The sequence below is a fragment of the Clavelina lepadiformis genome, chromosome 9 (genome assembly GCF_947623445.1).
Source record: "Clavelina lepadiformis chromosome 9, kaClaLepa1.1, whole genome shotgun sequence".
NCBI classification, from domain to species: Eukaryota; Metazoa; Chordata; class Ascidiacea; order Aplousobranchia; family Clavelinidae; genus Clavelina; species Clavelina lepadiformis.
In genome coordinates this window covers 11,477,054-11,495,318 of record NC_135248.1, presented here as the reverse complement: position 1 = coordinate 11,495,318, position 18,265 = coordinate 11,477,054, and the positions used below count along the sequence as shown (strand labels likewise).

Below are 18,265 nucleotides of genomic sequence, written 5' to 3'. Positions count from 1 at the left end.
TCTCGAAGAAAGTGCAGCGCGCTTACTAACCCCACCAAGCGTTAAAAATCTGGAAATATCACCAGAAGTTAATAAACAGCCGCCGTAAAGCTTTCGACAAACTCATGCGCCAGTAATCTCCGGCTGAGCTGACTCTATTCTTTGGGCCACCACCGGGATTCATCTGGAAATCGATCGAGAATGATCAAGTTTCGGTTGAGATCTGTGTCGCTGATTTCCATAAGAACGCGATGAAAATATGCGCGATTCTATTAATCGACTTGTCGGCCGCTCCGGTTCAAACAGGTGCGTATGGGCCTTAAGGCAAGAACATTTCAGCTTGAAATAAAAACATTCAACTAAAATATTATCAACACAATTTGACTAAGTTAATTAAAGTCGCAAAACAAGTGCTTACAGCGCGAGGCGAAGTAACCGATAATTGTGTGATAAGTTGTAGCCGGGAACATGAATGCCGCTCCACGGGCTGTTGTTGGGTTGTGCTCACATCAACACGACGTTGGCCTGATTGTAAAAGCTGACAACATACTTTTATGATAAATTTAATCGCTTTAACCTGGCCAGTCGTGAGCGGAACAGAAGTCTGTTGTCTTCACATCACCAGCAGTGTTTATTGTGGCTACAAGTGGTCGAGGCTTTGCTGTGTCTGTTAACACGAAAGTAGCTGAACCAAACCCTGTCCTTCCACCAACCGAGCTCTCACCTTAAGCTTAAACCAAATCGCTTTGTGACCGCTCCACCAGGGAGCACTATTGTCCATTAAGGGGGCAATTGTGACAATTTCTGAAGTTGGGGGGTGATTTTAGTCTTTAAGGGGGTGGAATACGCTGTTTCCATTGTCTTCCAAGTTGTGATGTTATAATTATGTACCTGTTGTTTACCGCGCTATTATTGCAAAAGGTCATACTTTCTTTGTTTCTAAATGTTTTTTCTTTTTTAAGATAATTTCAAAGCATATTGTACATTGCAAGAAGCAAATACATTCGTAGAAAAATAATCACAGGGGCGATTTTGACCCAGAACTCCGAAAAGGGGTTGATTTCACAGAAAAGGTTGAAGACCACTGATTTAAAACGAGCAGTTCCTGTGAAGATATTTAGGTAAATACACTGTTTTACTCAATGTGTTAAAAAGGAAACTTAAATTACCCGCGGTAACACGTACACTGATGTGTAAAGGGTGAAGCAGTTGAATAACGTCCGATTAACTTTTTTGGACTGCATGGTTCCAAATGAACCATGGTTCTAAATGAAGGTTTGAATAAAAAGAATAAAAATAATTAGAAAATGGTCCTGAAAAGTTTTTGCGGCTTCCATTTCACGCTATATATGGTCACTGATTTTGTAGAAATTCAGATATAAAAAGTGCAAAAATGCCTTTTGAAAATCCCCCAAATAAACGAATACGTCCCCAAAATAAACATTTTGCTAAGCAATAAATAATGAACGATATTAAAGTATTAAATCATAACAGAGTAACCTATTGTTCACTTCGTTTATACGATTAAACAATGATTGAAACTTTGTTTTAAATTTAATTTTAATTTTCAAACGTTGCATAGATTTAAGAAGCAATTGTACTGTATATCGAGAGTGAATTGAAATCTTTAACAAAGTGATGCGCTATCAGGCGCCACAATATTTGTGGCTCCAAATGTTTACGAGTTAAAAAAAACAAACAGAGTTTTTAAGGTAAAAGTCTTAGCGTCATCCATTGAAAATAAACCTCCGTTAACATGTATTTTATTAATGTGTTATCTCGGAAAGCTGCGTAATATATGGAAACGCACTAAAAGAAACAGGACCAAAAATCCTACTTCATTCGATATATTCTTCACCAAATATGAGACGCGTTTTTCTGTTTTTTTACTCTTGCCAATTTGTGCGTGATCACGTCCGCAGACATCACCGCATTAACCTCCGAAGCACAACAAGCTTATACGTAATTAAAGTTTCCCGGTAAATGCACATGGTTAATAACAAATATAGACTCAAGTTTCAAAATCAACTTTTTGTGACAAGCAGCACGTTTTTAGAACAGCAAAAAGCATGTATAGACCTCCAAATTTGGCCTTAAATTTGTTCTTAAACATTTCCGATAAAACCGTGGAAACAGAATTATTTCGCCGGCCGCAATTGAGTTGAAGAATGACCGCATGCCATCCGTGCACTGTAATTAAGTTTAATATGTCTGACTCAAACGACATAAAGACATAATGACATAATGACGAAAAAACATCATTCACCTAGCAAGGTCGTATTATACCCAATATAAGTTTCAACTTTTTTTCAACCTTTATCAATATTTCTCAAGTAAGCCTACTCCGACATAGATATATTTCCAGAAATGATGTGTAGTATTTATGGAAAGCTTTATTGGAAGGCGCCTGGAAAAACAGGACCAAAGGTTCTGATTCATTTGCGACTATTCTCCCATTGCGGCATTTTTTGTGTTTATGATATGGCTAGTTTCTACTACTCACGTTCACGATCATGAGCGCAATCCTTCGGGGCATGACCGGCGTATTTAGAAATTGATTAAAGCAACTAGAACCTTATGTTGCAGTTGGAAAAAGCAAAACATTTTCGGAATTTTTCCAGGAAAAAAGTACCAACAACTTTCGTATTTATAAGTCGAGTGAAGATCATACTCTACTAAAAATTGCCTAAAATTCCTTTACAGGTTCAAAATATTGCCTTTTTTAACGCACTCCGAGTGTTTTTTCCTTTTGTGCTTCGATTAAAAGTATATTATTGTTGTTTTATTTTAGCAATAAAGCATTTATTTTAAACGAACTTAATATGTAGGCATGTGAATAAAAAAAAAATAATGTTTTAAACAACTCTACGTAATTTTTTTCCATTCGTAATAACCTTTTTTATTTTAGAGATTTTCAGCTTATCATATAATTATACGCGATGCTATAAATGTACTCATGTTTACGGTGAACGTCGTTTTACCGCCGGCATTTCTTTTAATGCGCACTAACAAAGTGGTAAATTATCGGCTTGTAACGCTATTTATCCGTAAGATTTCGAGACTCTTTTGGAAACTCTATTTTAAGGTGAAAAATTAATTGCATGTGTTTTGTGTCTAAAACCGCTGTGCAGAACTGGTAATAGATACATTATCGCGGTGTATTATACAATATTATTTCAAAGAAAAGATAAAATACCCCAAATCACTGCGGTTCACCATAAGTGGAGAATCAGCCTGTCATGGTGCGTAAGCATATAAAATTTTTAGATATATTTCGATAAATGTTGATGAAGTAGAATGAATTGGTAAACAAGTTTCTATAAAATCATAAGCTGAGATGATTCAATTTTCCACTGACTTCAATAATTGACTTATAGAAATAAATAGTGGTTTGTCAAACAATTAATCTTTCATTGATAGAAACAAATTGAATTAAACAAACACTAAAACCGGTCTCTTCAAGTATTTTGCACTAGGGGTTTTCTCTTTTCAACATTTCAAGTATTGTGTATGTTAGGTTTTAAATTACTGCAAGACAAAAACCACTTGGCATATTATATTTTTATAAAAAATTCACTTAAATCGGCTTCAAACTTATTAAAAAATTTCCTCAACGGTCATAAAATAAAATTCTTACAAAGTACAATGATGAAAACTATTTTAAAGCACCATAAAAATTCTAAATGCTTGCAATGTGTCGTTTTTATTTTGCGAAAAGTAGCATTCAGGCATAAATTTAGAGACAAACACGAAACGCGAAATAACCGTAACAGTATTCAAAGAAACACAAGAAACAACTATACAGTATTCAAAGCATCCGGTTTCTGAAAAGAACGAAATCAACGTCTTGTGGTCTCAATCACACCATAAAGTCGGAGGCGACCTCAAGAGCGTTCTGTAACACAGAGAACACAATTAAAAAATTATTACATTATATCTTTTCCGGCAATTGCTAGTATATAGGTATCAATAAATCTTAACCTATATTTGACTTAAATATTGTCTCACTATATGAAATCTCGAAAAAAACGGGGATTTAAAAATATCATCGTATTTAATTTTGAATTCCACTTACCAGTTTAGTTTCCACAACTGGATTGATAAACTTTAGACCGTACAAAGTTGGAATTTTAAAACCTGCTTCAGTGATGCCTGAAGAAAAAAGAAAAAGCCGTTGGTAAATTTAAGCGTTTCAAGCAGTTGTTAGTGAATCAAATAACGCTAACGTGGCGGAATATTTAGACATCAAGAATACGCAAAACACAATTTTTCTGGTGCTACAGGCTAAGCCTATTAATTAAAAGAACGGAGCTTACCGTTGATAGCTGGCAATATAAGTTGCGGTAGGAATTTCTTAAGAAGGGGATTGATAAGGTGAACCGGAAGACCACCACTGCTCGAAGCATCTGCTCCAAGAGATTTTATTGAAGCCTTGATCCTTCCATTTTCAACGCTGACCCCAACAAGTGCCATCACGTTCTATTGACGTAGAATGAAAAAGTATTCAAAGTCAAGTGTGTTACAAAAACAACAACAGCAATGTTTGATGTTACAGTGGTTGTTTATTTGTTTCAAAATCGATGTGACCTTCCGTGAACTTACGATGGAAAAATCCGCAAGTTTCTGAGGTTGACCGTTGACAATCGCGCTGATTGTTATTTTAAAGTTTCCACTGACTTCGATGCCTTCAGGGGTAAAATGCGTCATAGGTGAATGATTGGCTTCAACAGTGAACTGCACTAACCTGGAAACACATGAAGTGTTGCTAAAATGCTCAAAATTGCACGTAAACTTAAAAAAAAATCTTTTAAGTTACTATTCTGCGTCAAGAATTGTCAGTTAATTGAATTCTTCACAATCAAGTAAAACCTGTTTCTCCGCATTATGAAAATAGCTTACTTGGCATATAGAGCTATGGGTGGCGGGTTGCTGCCAAGTACGGGTTTCAATAAACGGGCAATTGCACCAACAGGCAACGAGACACCAAAGACTGACGCAACCTTAAACAAATGGACGAGATTAAAAACTAAACAAAGGCTTCTAGCATTTCTTCGGCATACTAACTACCTGGGTGCCTACGACAATTCATTACTTTGTAATAGCTAACTTGCAACGAAAAAATATAAGACGAAATTTAAAATCACAAATTATTACATCTTTTGGTGAAAAAGTTTTCTTGAAACGGTTTTGTAGATATAATGAATGCAAAAGAGTGTTAGGAGCGTAGGGACTGATGCTGATGCGAACCATGTGAGATGAGTCGGAAACCTCAGAAAGAACAGGAGCAGGGAAGGGAAACCTGACAAGAAAAAACAGAAATCTTAAAAAAGTCCTCATCTATATATGTTCAAACGGTGACTTCTACCAACCGTTGAGTTTAACTTCCTAGTAGGCCTAGAGGCTTTAGGTTTTCAAGAAACAAATTGTCTTGGCGTTTAGTGCAGCATGGCTCATATAATGCTATATACTGCTACTTACACTACATCTGGTCGGTCCTCGGGATAACTTTTTCCATTCAAACAGACAAGTCCGCTATGTCCGGTGGAAGAAGGGTCACAAGCCAATCCAAGGTCGATTTTGGTGTCGAAGACAAATGGGAAATTAACTTTTGATATAAAAAAAAACAGGTTATTAAAGTTTTGAATGTCCGAACAATATGCAATGCTTAAGTTGTGTTCAACTCACGTTCAAAATTTCTGGTTAATTTGTCGCCAAGGCTTTGCAGACCTGGCCGAACCAACCCACAAACCTATAAAACAAAATTGCACGGTTTGTTGCTGCTTCTGAAAAGTACATTGAAGGTAATTTTGCAAAAAAAATGAAGTTAAATGTGTATTAAAATTATACCTTATGGTATAGTTAGTATTTTTGCTTCCTACAGTTTTAGATTAAAGGTTTGAGTAATTCCTTTTTACCCGCTTTTCCAATTCTCTTTTGATTAAACCTTCAAAAGGGTCAATGAGCAAATTGAGGACGCTATCAATCTGACTAGGAAGGTTGTCGACGTCAACGTGGGTAGAAAATCTTCCGATTCGAATCGAACAACCAGAAACAGTAAACTGCGCGCATATAAATGTTTCATATCATACATAAGTTGGCCTATGCTACATGTATATGCTTCTTTGATAAATTACAATATTATGCGTTTATTTCATATACTTACTTGGCAAGTCCTTTTATTGTCATTTTACATATTGTTTATATTAATTCAAATAATTTTAATTGTATAAAATACATTAATTGCCTAAAAATACCTTCGGTTTTCCATTTGCTGTCCTTTCTACGATTATGTTTTGCTCAATATTGACACCACTTGTTCTTGCTCTTATACTTCCTGAACCTCTTACAGTGAAGCTGACACAAGTACGAGTAATATTGATTATTATAACATGGAGTGAGTTGAAATAGTTTTGGTTTACAACAGGTAGTTTGATTATTATAATGCTGTTAAAACGTTTGAACAAAGATGAAAACCGATTTATTTTGCAACTTTGTGTAAGGCTGAAATTCGGAGCAATTTTTCGCGGTTCAAACCCTTAATTTTTATAATTTTTATTACGAGTTTTCAACTTTCCAAGTTTGATATGACCTTTGTTTAATGCTCCGTATATCAACAAAAAACTCACGCTGGCAGGAATAGAATTTTAATCCGTTTCCAAACCTCCCAGTCGGCGTTAACTTCCAAGCCGGCGTTGTTTGCCTTTACTTGAAAAACGTTTGGTGTTAGAGTTCGTACACTTGTTTTGCCCAAACGGATTTTGTTCGCTACAATGCTAGAAAGATATAAAGTAAAATAAAAAATGATGACCTATATTGCTTATACAAAACAGGCTAAATTTGGCATCAGTAACATTATATTACAGTTTGTTACTTCTCAATTTTATAGCTGACACCCTTGCTGCCTTGCTGGGTTGGTAGATTAACGTTTTGAAGTTCGTCATCGAGGGCTTTAACGACTAAATCTTTCACTGAAAGCGCAACACAACGGTAAATATTTACGAACTATACCACAGCAAGATTGTTTTAAGGCTAAAAGTGTCCCATTAAGTACATTTCAGATCAGCTGAGAATGCCGAAACAAACCTTGCTTCTTTCCCGTTGAAAAACTTTTGTTAAATAAACTTAACATTAGCCTATATAAGTATATATGAGCTACTCACGAAAGTTGAGTCCGGAAGTGCTTACGCTCACTTTAAGTCCCGGATGTTCTTGGCTTTGACTTGCAACAAAAGCGGCAAATACTGTTACGCAACAAAACGCGACAAAAGCATTGTAGATTTTCATTTTCTTGACGGTCTTATGACCTCGATAAAACCAAAGGATTTTTAAGCTGATTGGAAAAATCTTTCCGTAAGCTTCTGTTGCTAAAATTTAACTGATTCGCCTCGTAGATAGTTCACCTCTTTTATATGCTAAACACCTCATTGAAAAAATGAAATTAACACTTGTGGGGTGTTTTCCAATTACGTGCTTTGAGTGCGGAGAAATGAGTAAACCTTAATTTCAACGCCCGGTTTTGTATGTCATCATGACGTACGCACACATTTACGCAGCAAAATGAAATAAATTCTAAAAGCTTTTTATTTGTCAGATTGAGAAGGGACCACGGGTAATATTGTTGTTGTTATTTTTGCAGTCTGACTCGTATTCAGATGTAAAACTAAAATTAATGTTACAAGCAAATGTTTATAGAGACTCTGGTATTTTCACCATTGGGTAAATTTCGTCCTCATCACGCATAATATGCTTCAGTTTTCACTCTCGTCAGAAATACTAAAGTTTTCCTAAACGTAAACTAAAATGAAACCTTACGTTCTATAGCCATAATATTGTCCAGCACATGTAGGCTACAAGAAAACTTATTGCAATTTGAAAACAACACGGTAATTACATCGTTCGCTTAGCCATATTCAGCATTAATTCTTTTCCCTGGAGGCATTTTTAATTCATAATATTTCTTGCTTAATACCTATTGGAGTCAAAAGATAGAGATTTTTGTAAAATACACGCATGTTTTTCGAGATAAAGCTCAATCAAAACGCTGTATACGAGTTATAATTTCCACCATGGGTTTCAAAAATTGAACTTTCAACATTTTGAACTAATCTATATCTTTGCCTTTTTGTGTTCTATTCGTCGATTATTTCTGTTGCTTTATGTAAATGCTGGTCATTACATTAAGCACGCGTATAGAAATGCAATGATAAAAGTCCATATTGTATGCCTAATAAAATTAAACATAACATAAATGTGATTTTACAGATATTTACGATCGTTTTTTTTTTCTGCAAAAATAATAGATTGTATAGGGTAAGATGAACAACATAGAATTATTTGACGTATTTAGGTAAGTTTTTAAGATTATATTATAGCCATAAACATATAAAATTCGTCAAAGCTTGGCTTTTTCTTAATTCCTAATTCGTAGCTTAATTCTTTACGCAAATTGTTTTTAATTAAATAACGCAAGATAAATTCTCACCTGTCTATCAATACTTCATTATTTAAAGGTTTATTTTAAGAATCTGAAAGCATTAAACCTATGTGTATTTAAAAGTGGTTTTGGGGACCGAAACAGTCTCTAAATTTCTTCTACAGTTTCTCAAAATTAATATTTTTGCACTAATACAGCAGAAAATTTGCAATTAGTCTTGAAAAGTTGAAATCTCTTAAAATATTTTAGCGATCGTCGAAGTAAAACCGAGGCCTGGGTTTATTACATGCCCTCAGGGTAAATGTGAGTAGATTGTATGACGTAAAATCAAAACTTACACAACAATTTTGCTTTCAATAAAAATTTAGTAAAGAAAATTTTTCTCCCGAAAAACCCCCCCGTTGCTCTATATTTTCACCAACAAGCTTTGGTAATGGTTGTATACACACGATAAAAAATATATCACTGAGCTATTGATATACTTGTCGGTATGAGAACAAATATGCTTTAACAGAAAAGTTAATTGGCAATAACAAGAGGTATTCCCCTCTTACGTCATTAATAACCTGACCCGGGGGGAACCGTTAAGAAAACAAGTTTTGGCTGATGTGAGATATGTCATAATGACTGGACAAAAAATGGATCTTTTCGCAGAAAACCGACGGGAAAGCCTGTGCGGTTTGAAGCGACAAAAAGCGCTTCATGTAAACAACTGAAATTAAAACTTGTTCGGCATATTAAAGCGTTCTGAAAAACACCTTTTATTTTTACTGATGATGCATAAGGTACATAAAAGAAGGTTGACATCCACAATTCACCACATCGTTCAAATTAAAGCAACGAACGTTACAAGAGATATTTTTGTGCAATCATTTAATCGGAGGACTAACCATCATTGAAGTTGGAAGACTGCGAAAAATGAAAATTTACAAAGTTTTTGTTACCTTCGTGTGCATTGCAGTAATTGCCAACTTTGCTGCAAGTCAGGGCCAAGAACATCCAGGACTTAAAGTGAGGGTGAGCACTTCTGGCCTCAATTTCTGTGAGTTATTTTACTTCTTCTTCTTCTACTTCTTTATTTGAACAGTTGTTGTTCTGTTGCTCAATTAACGAGCACAAGTATATCGCAATAACAAAAATCGTATCGTATTCTATAACAAGAACTAGAAATAAAATATAAAATTTGAGTTGCTTTTCGATTTATGAGCTTATACCGTAACTTTTATTTTTTTCAGTGAAAGATTTAGTTATTGATGCTGTCGATGACCAACTTCGAAGCGTCCGCTTACCAAATGTGAAAGGCAAAGATTTTGTCAACTACGAAATTAAAAAGTAAAAGAATACACTAACAACACTACAATAGTTTTTCATGCAATTTATTCTTTCTTTTTGGTTAGATACAATTCTTACAAAATTTTTTATTGCTATTTTTGTATTTGCAGTATTGTTGCAAGCAAAATTCGTCTTGGTGGTACAAGTGTGCGTACCATTAGACCTAATATATTTCAAGCAAGAGCAAACGGCGCCGGCATGGACGTTAATGCCGAATGGGAGGTGTCAAGGAAGATTAAAATTCCGTTCGTACCAAAGTAAGTCGTTTTGGAAGATCACAGCTAATGGTCAAGTTCAAGAAAGCATGCTTGCAGTTGCCAAAATTTAAACTTAAGTACGCAACTATAGGCGCCACGAAGAACGCAGTATAGGCAACCTTTGAAACATTTAAAACTTTCTAGCATTTCATTTTCTTAAAATTTATTGTATCAGACACAGTTTCCTCGTAACGACCATATTACTCTTTTCAGCATCAATCTGAAAGGTTCGGGAAGATTACAAGCAAGGACCAGTAATGTTGACATTCAACAAAGCATCATTGTAGAAAGAACTGCAACCGGAAAACCTAAGGTGTCCAAATGCCTTAAGCTTTTTTACAGCTCAATATTTTTATGGTAATTGCATGTACACCTGACGCCAAATACTGAACATAAATATCAATTGCGTTAAAAAATTTTCTTGCGTAGGCCTGTGATCTTATTTATAAAAGTATATCTTCTAATTTTAATTATTATCCGAAGTTCACCGTCGCTGATTGTTCGGTCCGAATCGGAAGCTTTTCTAGCAAGATTGACGTTAATAAGCTTCCTAGCCAAATAAGCAGGGCCCTTAATGTACTGGTTGACCTATTTGAAAACTTAATCAAGAAGGAAATCCAGCAAATGGTAAGCAGTAAGTTACTGGCTAAAATATATAGCAGAATGCATTCTGAACCATTAGGCTATAGCCGCTATACAGCATACAAGGTTTTTGTAAAATTTTCAACAATTACGTTTTAGGTTTGCGGGTTGATTCGACCAGGACTTCAAAGTCTCGGACAAAAACTGACCAGAAATTTTGAACGTGAGTTCTACACATCAATGGCGTAAAACTTATGACATAGCCCATTTATGTATTATTGCCTTATTCAAGCCTTTCAGTTCAATGAATTGAACTATAGCCTTTTTTCATGAAAGTTACATTCCCGCTTTTCTTGGGCACTAAAATCGACCTTGGATTGGCTTGCGATCCGTCTTCAACCGGATCAAACGGACTTGTTTGCTTGAACGGAAATATCTTTCCCGACGGTCAATCTGATGTAGCGTAAGTAGCCTACAGGTTTACAAGCGCTCTGCAATGGCTTTTGCGCCCCATAACGGCATTATAAAGGCATTTAAACAAAACCTTAATAGCCTACGTTTGTAAGAGTAATTTTTTAACTTGTGCTCAAAATGTCAACTGTACAAGTAGTAGTAGTTTTATTTCATACCTGTCATTTCTTTTTAGATTTCCATTCGCAGCTCCTGAACTCCCGATGACATCCGCCTCTTCTCACATGGCTCGCATCAGCATTAGTCCCTATGTACCTAACACCCTTTTGCATTCATTGTATCTTGAAAACCGTCTTAAGCAAACCTTCACTCCTGAAAATGTAATGCTTTTGCTTTAAATTCTTTATTTTTCAGGTGTAGTATAGCCTAACTATTAAATTAATAATTAGAACAAAATCAAAATATAAACACTAGGCTATATAACTGTGATCTGTTTTCTTTAAGTACGACTAATCTTTTAAGATTGCTTCCATATTTCACGTCTCCTTGCCCGTTGGTGCGATTGTTCCTTTTCTAAAGCCTCTATTTGGTGATAACCTACCCCCCGTCGGGCTCTACGCTTCGTGAGTATCATTACAGTAGGCCTATAATTTGGTAATTTTATTTGCTTAAGCTAAGCGGCTTTTAAAACGTTTACAATCCATATGTAGATATATGTAAAAAGAACTATGCAATCTACGCTCTGTTTATGCAGATTATTGCAGTTCACTGTTGAAGCCACTGACTCACCAAGGGCACTTTTTACCCCTGTAGGAGTAGAAGTTAGTGGCAGCTTTAAAATTACCCTCAGTGCCGCTGGCGAAAATGGCCCTCAAAAATTGCTTGACCTTTCTTTTGTAAGTAGATAAGACAAAAGCTTAATGCTATACCAAACACTACTTTTCACATAGGCTAGCAAGCTTGTTTGTTATTGTAATGTTGGCTATCTGACAAATCGCTTTCATTGTTCTTAATTGTCTCAGCTATGGTAAAAATGTTATCTTTCGATCTTTATAGAGTGCAATGGCGCTTGTCGGAGTCACTGTTCAAAAGGGAAAGATTAAAGCTTTGATTAAATCTGTCTGAGTTGATTCTACCAATGGTGGTTGCTTTCCAGTTGACATTATCAACCCTCTTCTGAACGAATTCCTGCCGCCGCTTATACTCAGCTATTAACAGTAAACTTACATGAAACCTTGAAATCATTTTACAAAGTAGCCTGGTTTATGGCCTGATTACCTACCGTATTTAGCTGATTTAGCACTTACAATGGCGTAATTTGCCTTAATTACTATTTTAATAAAAACACTGCCCTCAAATAGAGACCCAATGTACTTGTCGAAGAAAATTAATAATTCAATTGATTCTTGACTTTATTTAAGTTTTGCTTTCTTTTGTTATAGATGTCGTTGAAGCTGGTTTCAAAATCCCAACTTTGTACGGTTTGAAATTTATCAATCCAGTTGTGGAAATCAAACAGGTAAGTCAGGCAGGAATTAATAGAAATATAAGAGTAATGCTTTAAAATACTTGCAACTATTCTTTAACCATTGTGAGCCTGATGGGATCTCCAACAAGAGTACAACAGACTTTTATGTATTAGATTTAGATATAATTTTCCGCTTTTTGCAGAATGCGCTTGAGGTAGCCTCCAATTTCAGACTGTGAAAGGAATTCCGTGACATTGATTCTGCGCCTTGTCAAAATTTATGTTCAACACAGTAAGACTACAGTTTACAGCAGTTATAATTAGCAGTAACCTTTTCCATGAGCATGTGATACGACTGTTTATGAGTTCATGCTTTCGCAAGTTCAGTGAAAAATTTTGAAATAAAATTTGTCGTGGTTGAAAAATCCTGTCTTTGTATAGTTGACGGTTGTTAAGCTCTAGCCTACAGTAGGGCCTATATACATAAATATTCTATATAGGCATAGGAACAGAACCGCTATTTTAACAATTGCATCGCGTTGCTCAAGTTTTTTAACGACCATTCAGTTGACATATTAACGGTTTGATCAGTCCTGGCTGATATTTTGCTTTGAGATTGAAATATAATTAATCTTTGTTACAATGCCACTTCAATTCAATTGCCAACACGCTATAGAAAATTGGCAACCACTATTTCACCGGAAAAAATCGTAAGTTTGAAGCTATTTTTGCAGTTAGTTGGATAGCTTAAATATCGATTATATGCATACCAATTGTACTAACCTAAACGCCTATCTTTAAGAATGGGCTGCGTGACCTACTGTACTTTTGATGAAATAGCGCGATCTGGGTATTTTCCAGTGGTGGAATTCAGCCGGTTTGTGCGAACAGGTTCTTGGAATTTTAATGACTTTCGCGAACCGATTGTTAACAAGCGTATATAAGTCGAATCCGCTTAATTCGGACACCGGATCACCTGGACAACCGCTTTATTCGGCCAATATGCTCGGGTACGGAACAAAAGTAAAAATTGAACGTAAAAAAAATCCAGTTAATTAGGACAATTCTCCGTTTAATTCGGACACAGGTTCATAATTCCTATCGTTAGGTTATGACACAATGAACAGTACTTCGTCGGTTTAACACAAGATGCAATTGCATTATGAGTGATTATGGTGAAACAATGACGATCGATGCAGTAACAATCTGAACTCATATAAGGCCGTGCCAGCTTCATAGTCGCTTTTGCTTGGGTACAATTGCGTCCATCTTGTAGAAGAGAATGGTACAGAAAAGTTTAGCAGAAAAAGTGAAATTGCTCACTAAAGTAAACATAGACCTTTTATGCGATCAGTGCCAATTACTGCAGTATAGCGCAGCTGCAATTCATTTATTACGCAACACTACAGTATTTTAAATGCGTTGTCTGCCTTTACGCATGACCATGAAACGAACAATTCATTTTCCGCTTAATTCGGACAGAGCATAGATATCCTATAAAATACGTCTTTTATTGGATATCTATGGGACAAAGCCGTTTCTCCGCTTATTTCGGCCAAAAGTGAGCGGAACCAAAGTGTCCGAATTAAGCGGAGTCGAGTGTAGGTCTATATATATTGATCCCGGATCAAAATGGTATGCTGCTAGTGAGAGAACCGGATATTAAAATATTTGAATTTCACCACTGGGCGTGCCTGCATGTTCCACTCAGGGTCCGTTTCCAAGAAGCATTATACCGTGCTGTATAGTAGTATCTAACTTAACTTGATCTCAACACACCTAACTTTGTTGCTTGTCTTATATAAGCCAGCGTGGTTGCCCAATACGTAGACTAGCCGACACTAACTTAGCTCTACGGCTAAGCCTTCAAGGTGACACGGCCCCCATACCGATTTCATTTGTTTAAAATACAATCGCATTATACCATTAGTCAGTCAATGGTGGTCGGTCAATAGAATACACCGACGATTTAACCCAGCAAAGTTGGTTGGGTTGTCTTGCGTATAGTTGTCCTAAACCTAAGACAATCGTCCTGGGTTGATTCGACCTGGAATCGTCAGTCAATATATCCTATAATGTCAGTTTATAAAAAACTTGTTGATAATTTCATAAACTTGATTTTGCAGTACACCTGAAGAAGCAAGCTTATGCTTGCAAAAGCTCGTGTCGAAAAATATAAATTTAAACTTAAGAGTGCCGAACTATATCCTGTTTCTTATTTTACTTATAAATTAAAGAAAGAGTAAAATATTTTGTTCATATCTTTGGAATCAGCGTATATTTTATCTTGAAAATGACTTCAGTTCCCCTTTAAGCATAAGCCACGCTGACTTTGTCATGCTAGCAGGTCGTTGGGTAATTTTCAGTAAACCAAAGTCAAATTTTGCTTTGACATTCCGAGAATTCGTTTTTTACTTCATTCTGGTCCCTTGGCCAATGCATACAAAAACCTTTATTTCGTTATATGTTGTCATTAACAATTCAAAACCAATTATTACGACATAGATGGAAATGTTTAAATACAGAAGACTTTTCGATTTCAGTTCATTCAAAGACCAGGTCAAAAATGGTTAAACAAGGTTTTACATGCGAAGTTTCTGGATTTCATTCCGTCTTAAAAGTCAATGTTACTGATTTCGGTTATTCGGAAAATGACAAAATCTCTTTTATCAATGATCTTCTTCTGGGCCGGATTGAAAAAGAAGCATTGATTGATCGAGTATCAAAATTTGAGGTAGATGAGCAAAATGCAGGTTTCAGTTCAGGGTGGCAACAACATAACAATAAGAAACTTATACCTAGCAGCGGCGTAGCTAGAGCAAATGAATATGTTTTACGTGGCGTTTTTGTCGGGACCATGGACTCCCCGACACAGGAATCCAACGTTTACGTTGTGCCCATACCAAAGACCGAAAAAGTAAACAACCTCAAGTTAGAACAAGGTGAAATTGCACCTTGTCAGGTAGTGAATAGCTTGTTTTGTAAGTTAAATGATAGAAAGTGTCCACTAACAAATGGAATGCTTCACTGTTCACAAGAAGGGTCAAGGTTCATTCTCGAAAAAGAAAAACGAGAGAGAAAACAAACTAAAAGTATAGAACCTGGGATGGTGAGAAGAATTCGAGAGAAGTTTAGCAGTAAATATTCGTCCACTGAGAGCGGTCTCACCGACCACAATAGTGTCAGCAAACCTTTGTTTAATTTACAAATCTCCAAGGAAAACCTCAACAACTGTGAAGCCAAAATAACTTGTGATGCTGCTAACTCACTTACACATGAGAAACCGAAACCAAGTAAATGCAAAGGAAGCGCATACAGAAAATCATTACCCTCAAACCTTACTCTTAAAAAAGTCAATGGAAATCAAAGGCAATCTTTACAGGACTGGTCAACCTATCAGCAGGGAAGGGATGGTCGGAAAAGGAATAGCACTCCACCGCCCTCTACTGGTTTTTCTCCAAATAGTCATTATGATTCGACAACTAGTAGCTCTGAAGATTTACATTCTAACTTCACAAGCAATACTAAACACAGCATGTATTCAAAAACAAGCACGTTAATGCAGACTGCCCAAGTTGTGCGTGGGTCATGTACATCTACAAAGACGCTAGAACCCACTGTATCTCTAGGGAGATGCCGTAATAAACCCAGTGTACGCCGAATTGAACCAGAAAAGGAATTTAAGCCATCCTTGTCTTCTCCAGTGATGATGCAGATGAAAATAGGATCCAGGACACGTTCTACAAGCACTTTGCGATGTCCAATGGGAAAGTACGAGGCCGATAATCTTACAGCGAAAAGAAATGATAACATTGATACAGCATTAAATTTTCATCATCAGCCTAACGAAAACTTGGAGATTGGTGTAAAGTCAAGGCGATTACGAAATGCTTCAAGTGGCCCGTTTCAGGTTCTTGATGAAAAGCGAAACAACTATCGTAGGTAAGATTGAGCAACCTTTGTATTGCGACGAGGTAAGCTTAAAACGTATTGCTTGATTGTGTTTGAAAGCTTTAACGTTAAATTTGTATCATGACATGCGCTGGGATTAAGATTAGGCTATAACTTTTGAGCTGCCAATGAATACCAAGCAATTTAGTGAATATTGTTTCAGCACGAGCAATGCTGTCAAAGATGAAGTGTTCGCCCAAGAAGACAACCGCGCTTCGTCACCCGGACCGCGTTGTGTAGATCAGTTAGAGTATCCATTCAGTGATTCAACCACAGAAGAAGAAAAAGAAGTTAAAAAGAAATGGAATCGTTCAACTGATAAAAATAATAAAGAAAAAAGGAAGAAAGAAACTTTTCACAACTCAAACAAGAGTAATGTCAGTGACGGTAGGCAGGATGTGTTTAAATAGAACATAGTATAATAAGTTATAGGATTTCAAAGAGCTACCTTTAAGATAGATTTAAGGTCAGTTACAATCTAGATTTTCTTGTAATTCAATCTTCATCAAAGAACGAAATATATACTAATTAAGTTATGTAACTTTTAGAATCACTTGGGATGAATTTCGAAGAGCTCAAGAAAGAGCATCGCATGTGGCACCGTTATCGACGTCAATCCTCTGCTGCTCAGGATTACATTATGAGCGAGGAGCATGAGCTGACATCTCATCCAGATGAGCGAAGGCAAGCGTACGACGATCGCGTCCGTCAATTCATTCAGTGTCCGCCCCCTATTAAAACAAAGACTAGTGTGACATTGGCAAGTCCACTTGCACCAAACACGCAATCTGAGCTGCCCAAATACTCTAAGAAATTTGCCTCCAATATGACCAGCGATAGGGCACGACCTCTAGTGGCGAGTGATAAGCGGAACAAATCGAATCCGATTGATATCGAGTACGATAATCGAAAGTCGAGACGTTCACGCCAACCGTCCAATCACGACTTCACTTCAGACGAGGACAAAGGTGAGTTTTTTAAAGCTGACATTGGCAGAATGAAATTGCAAATTATGGAACCAGTCTTTATAGTTTGGGGATTCCACGATACAACAATTGCATTTGTTCCAAGAAGTAGGTTTTGTGCGGGTTACTTGTCACAATCATACAAACTGGATTAAGTGGTTCCCGGCCAATTCAGCCCAGGACGATTAAACCCAGAACGACAAGTTGAATTGTCCTTGGGCTAAATTGTCCTAGGACCTAGGTGGTAGTAAGCTAGCTATCACGTTTAAGGTGGAAAGCGATTTCATTGCAATTCAAACCACTGTCATGCACGTTAACATTGTGACGTCATATTTAGAGCTAAATTTGTGTTTTATGTGAATGATGTTTGCCTATGATTACGTCATCTGCCTCTGACTTTTGTGAGATCCTCCTCCACCCAATCCAAAAAAGGAATAGATTTGCCTTCCCAACCATAAATTGTATTAAAAATTTTTAAAGCTGTTTTATTAAATGGATGTTTCAGTGCCATCGCCCAGTGGAAGAACAAGGGGAAAATACAGGATACCAAGGCGTTTTTCATCTCCACAACTAAGACCAGCGCCAGCAATAAAATACGCCGACATGGCTCCTTGTAAGGAAGCGGTGATCCACGCCGAACACTGCCCTCGTTATCTTAAAAGAAGAGAGTGGAATATTGGCGAGTTTGCCGCGAGAAGTAAGTGTCGTTCACCACGACGAAGACGTAGATCGACAAGTCGAAGAAGGAAACCCACTTCTTGAGAATGATTACATACCTGGAGGAACCCTCAGGATTATTAAATATGACCGAACTGTTTTGGTTTTTAAGACAGGTGACATGTTTGTTGTTAGATTCATGAAAATCTTTAGAAAACAATTCAGCACA

The 18,265-nt window shown here is 36.6% G+C and overlaps 3 protein-coding genes across 3 annotated transcripts; 2 read left to right on the top strand and 1 right to left on the bottom strand.

Annotated features, from left to right (window-relative positions):
* Window positions 1–3,519: 3,519 nt before the first annotated feature.
* Window positions 3,520–7,359, bottom strand: LOC143471007 (lipopolysaccharide-binding protein-like). Its single transcript, XM_076969323.1, has 13 exons — window positions 7,140–7,359; window positions 6,851–6,947; window positions 6,606–6,752; window positions 6,234–6,333; window positions 5,895–6,038; window positions 5,665–5,728; window positions 5,458–5,584; window positions 5,134–5,278; window positions 4,879–4,979; window positions 4,582–4,723; window positions 4,296–4,458; window positions 4,055–4,131; window positions 3,520–3,874 (listed from the first exon to the last, which is right to left on the bottom strand). Exons 1-13 carry the CDS (start codon window positions 7,261–7,263, stop codon window positions 3,839–3,841), a joined length of 1,467 nt encoding a protein of 488 aa, XP_076825438.1. The 5' UTR covers window positions 7,264–7,359; the 3' UTR covers window positions 3,520–3,838.
* Window positions 7,360–9,068: 1,709 nt separating this feature from the next.
* Window positions 9,069–12,903, top strand: LOC143471006 (lipopolysaccharide-binding protein-like). Its single transcript, XM_076969322.1, has 12 exons — window positions 9,069–9,455; window positions 9,649–9,745; window positions 9,856–10,002; window positions 10,216–10,315; window positions 10,486–10,629; window positions 10,744–10,807; window positions 10,921–11,047; window positions 11,231–11,375; window positions 11,518–11,618; window positions 11,750–11,891; window positions 12,052–12,514; window positions 12,667–12,903. The coding sequence occupies exons 1-11, from the start codon at window positions 9,332–9,334 to the stop codon at window positions 12,118–12,120; spliced, it is 1,260 nt and encodes a 419-aa protein (XP_076825437.1). The 5' UTR covers window positions 9,069–9,331; the 3' UTR covers window positions 12,121–12,514; window positions 12,667–12,903.
* Window positions 12,904–14,905: 2,002 nt separating this feature from the next.
* On the top strand, window positions 14,906–18,265 carry LOC143470623 (uncharacterized). Its single transcript, XM_076968874.1, has 4 exons — window positions 14,906–16,405; window positions 16,578–16,801; window positions 16,963–17,382; window positions 17,885–18,265. Exons 1-4 carry the CDS (start codon window positions 14,928–14,930, stop codon window positions 18,139–18,141), a joined length of 2,379 nt encoding a protein of 792 aa, XP_076824989.1. The 5' UTR covers window positions 14,906–14,927; the 3' UTR covers window positions 18,142–18,265.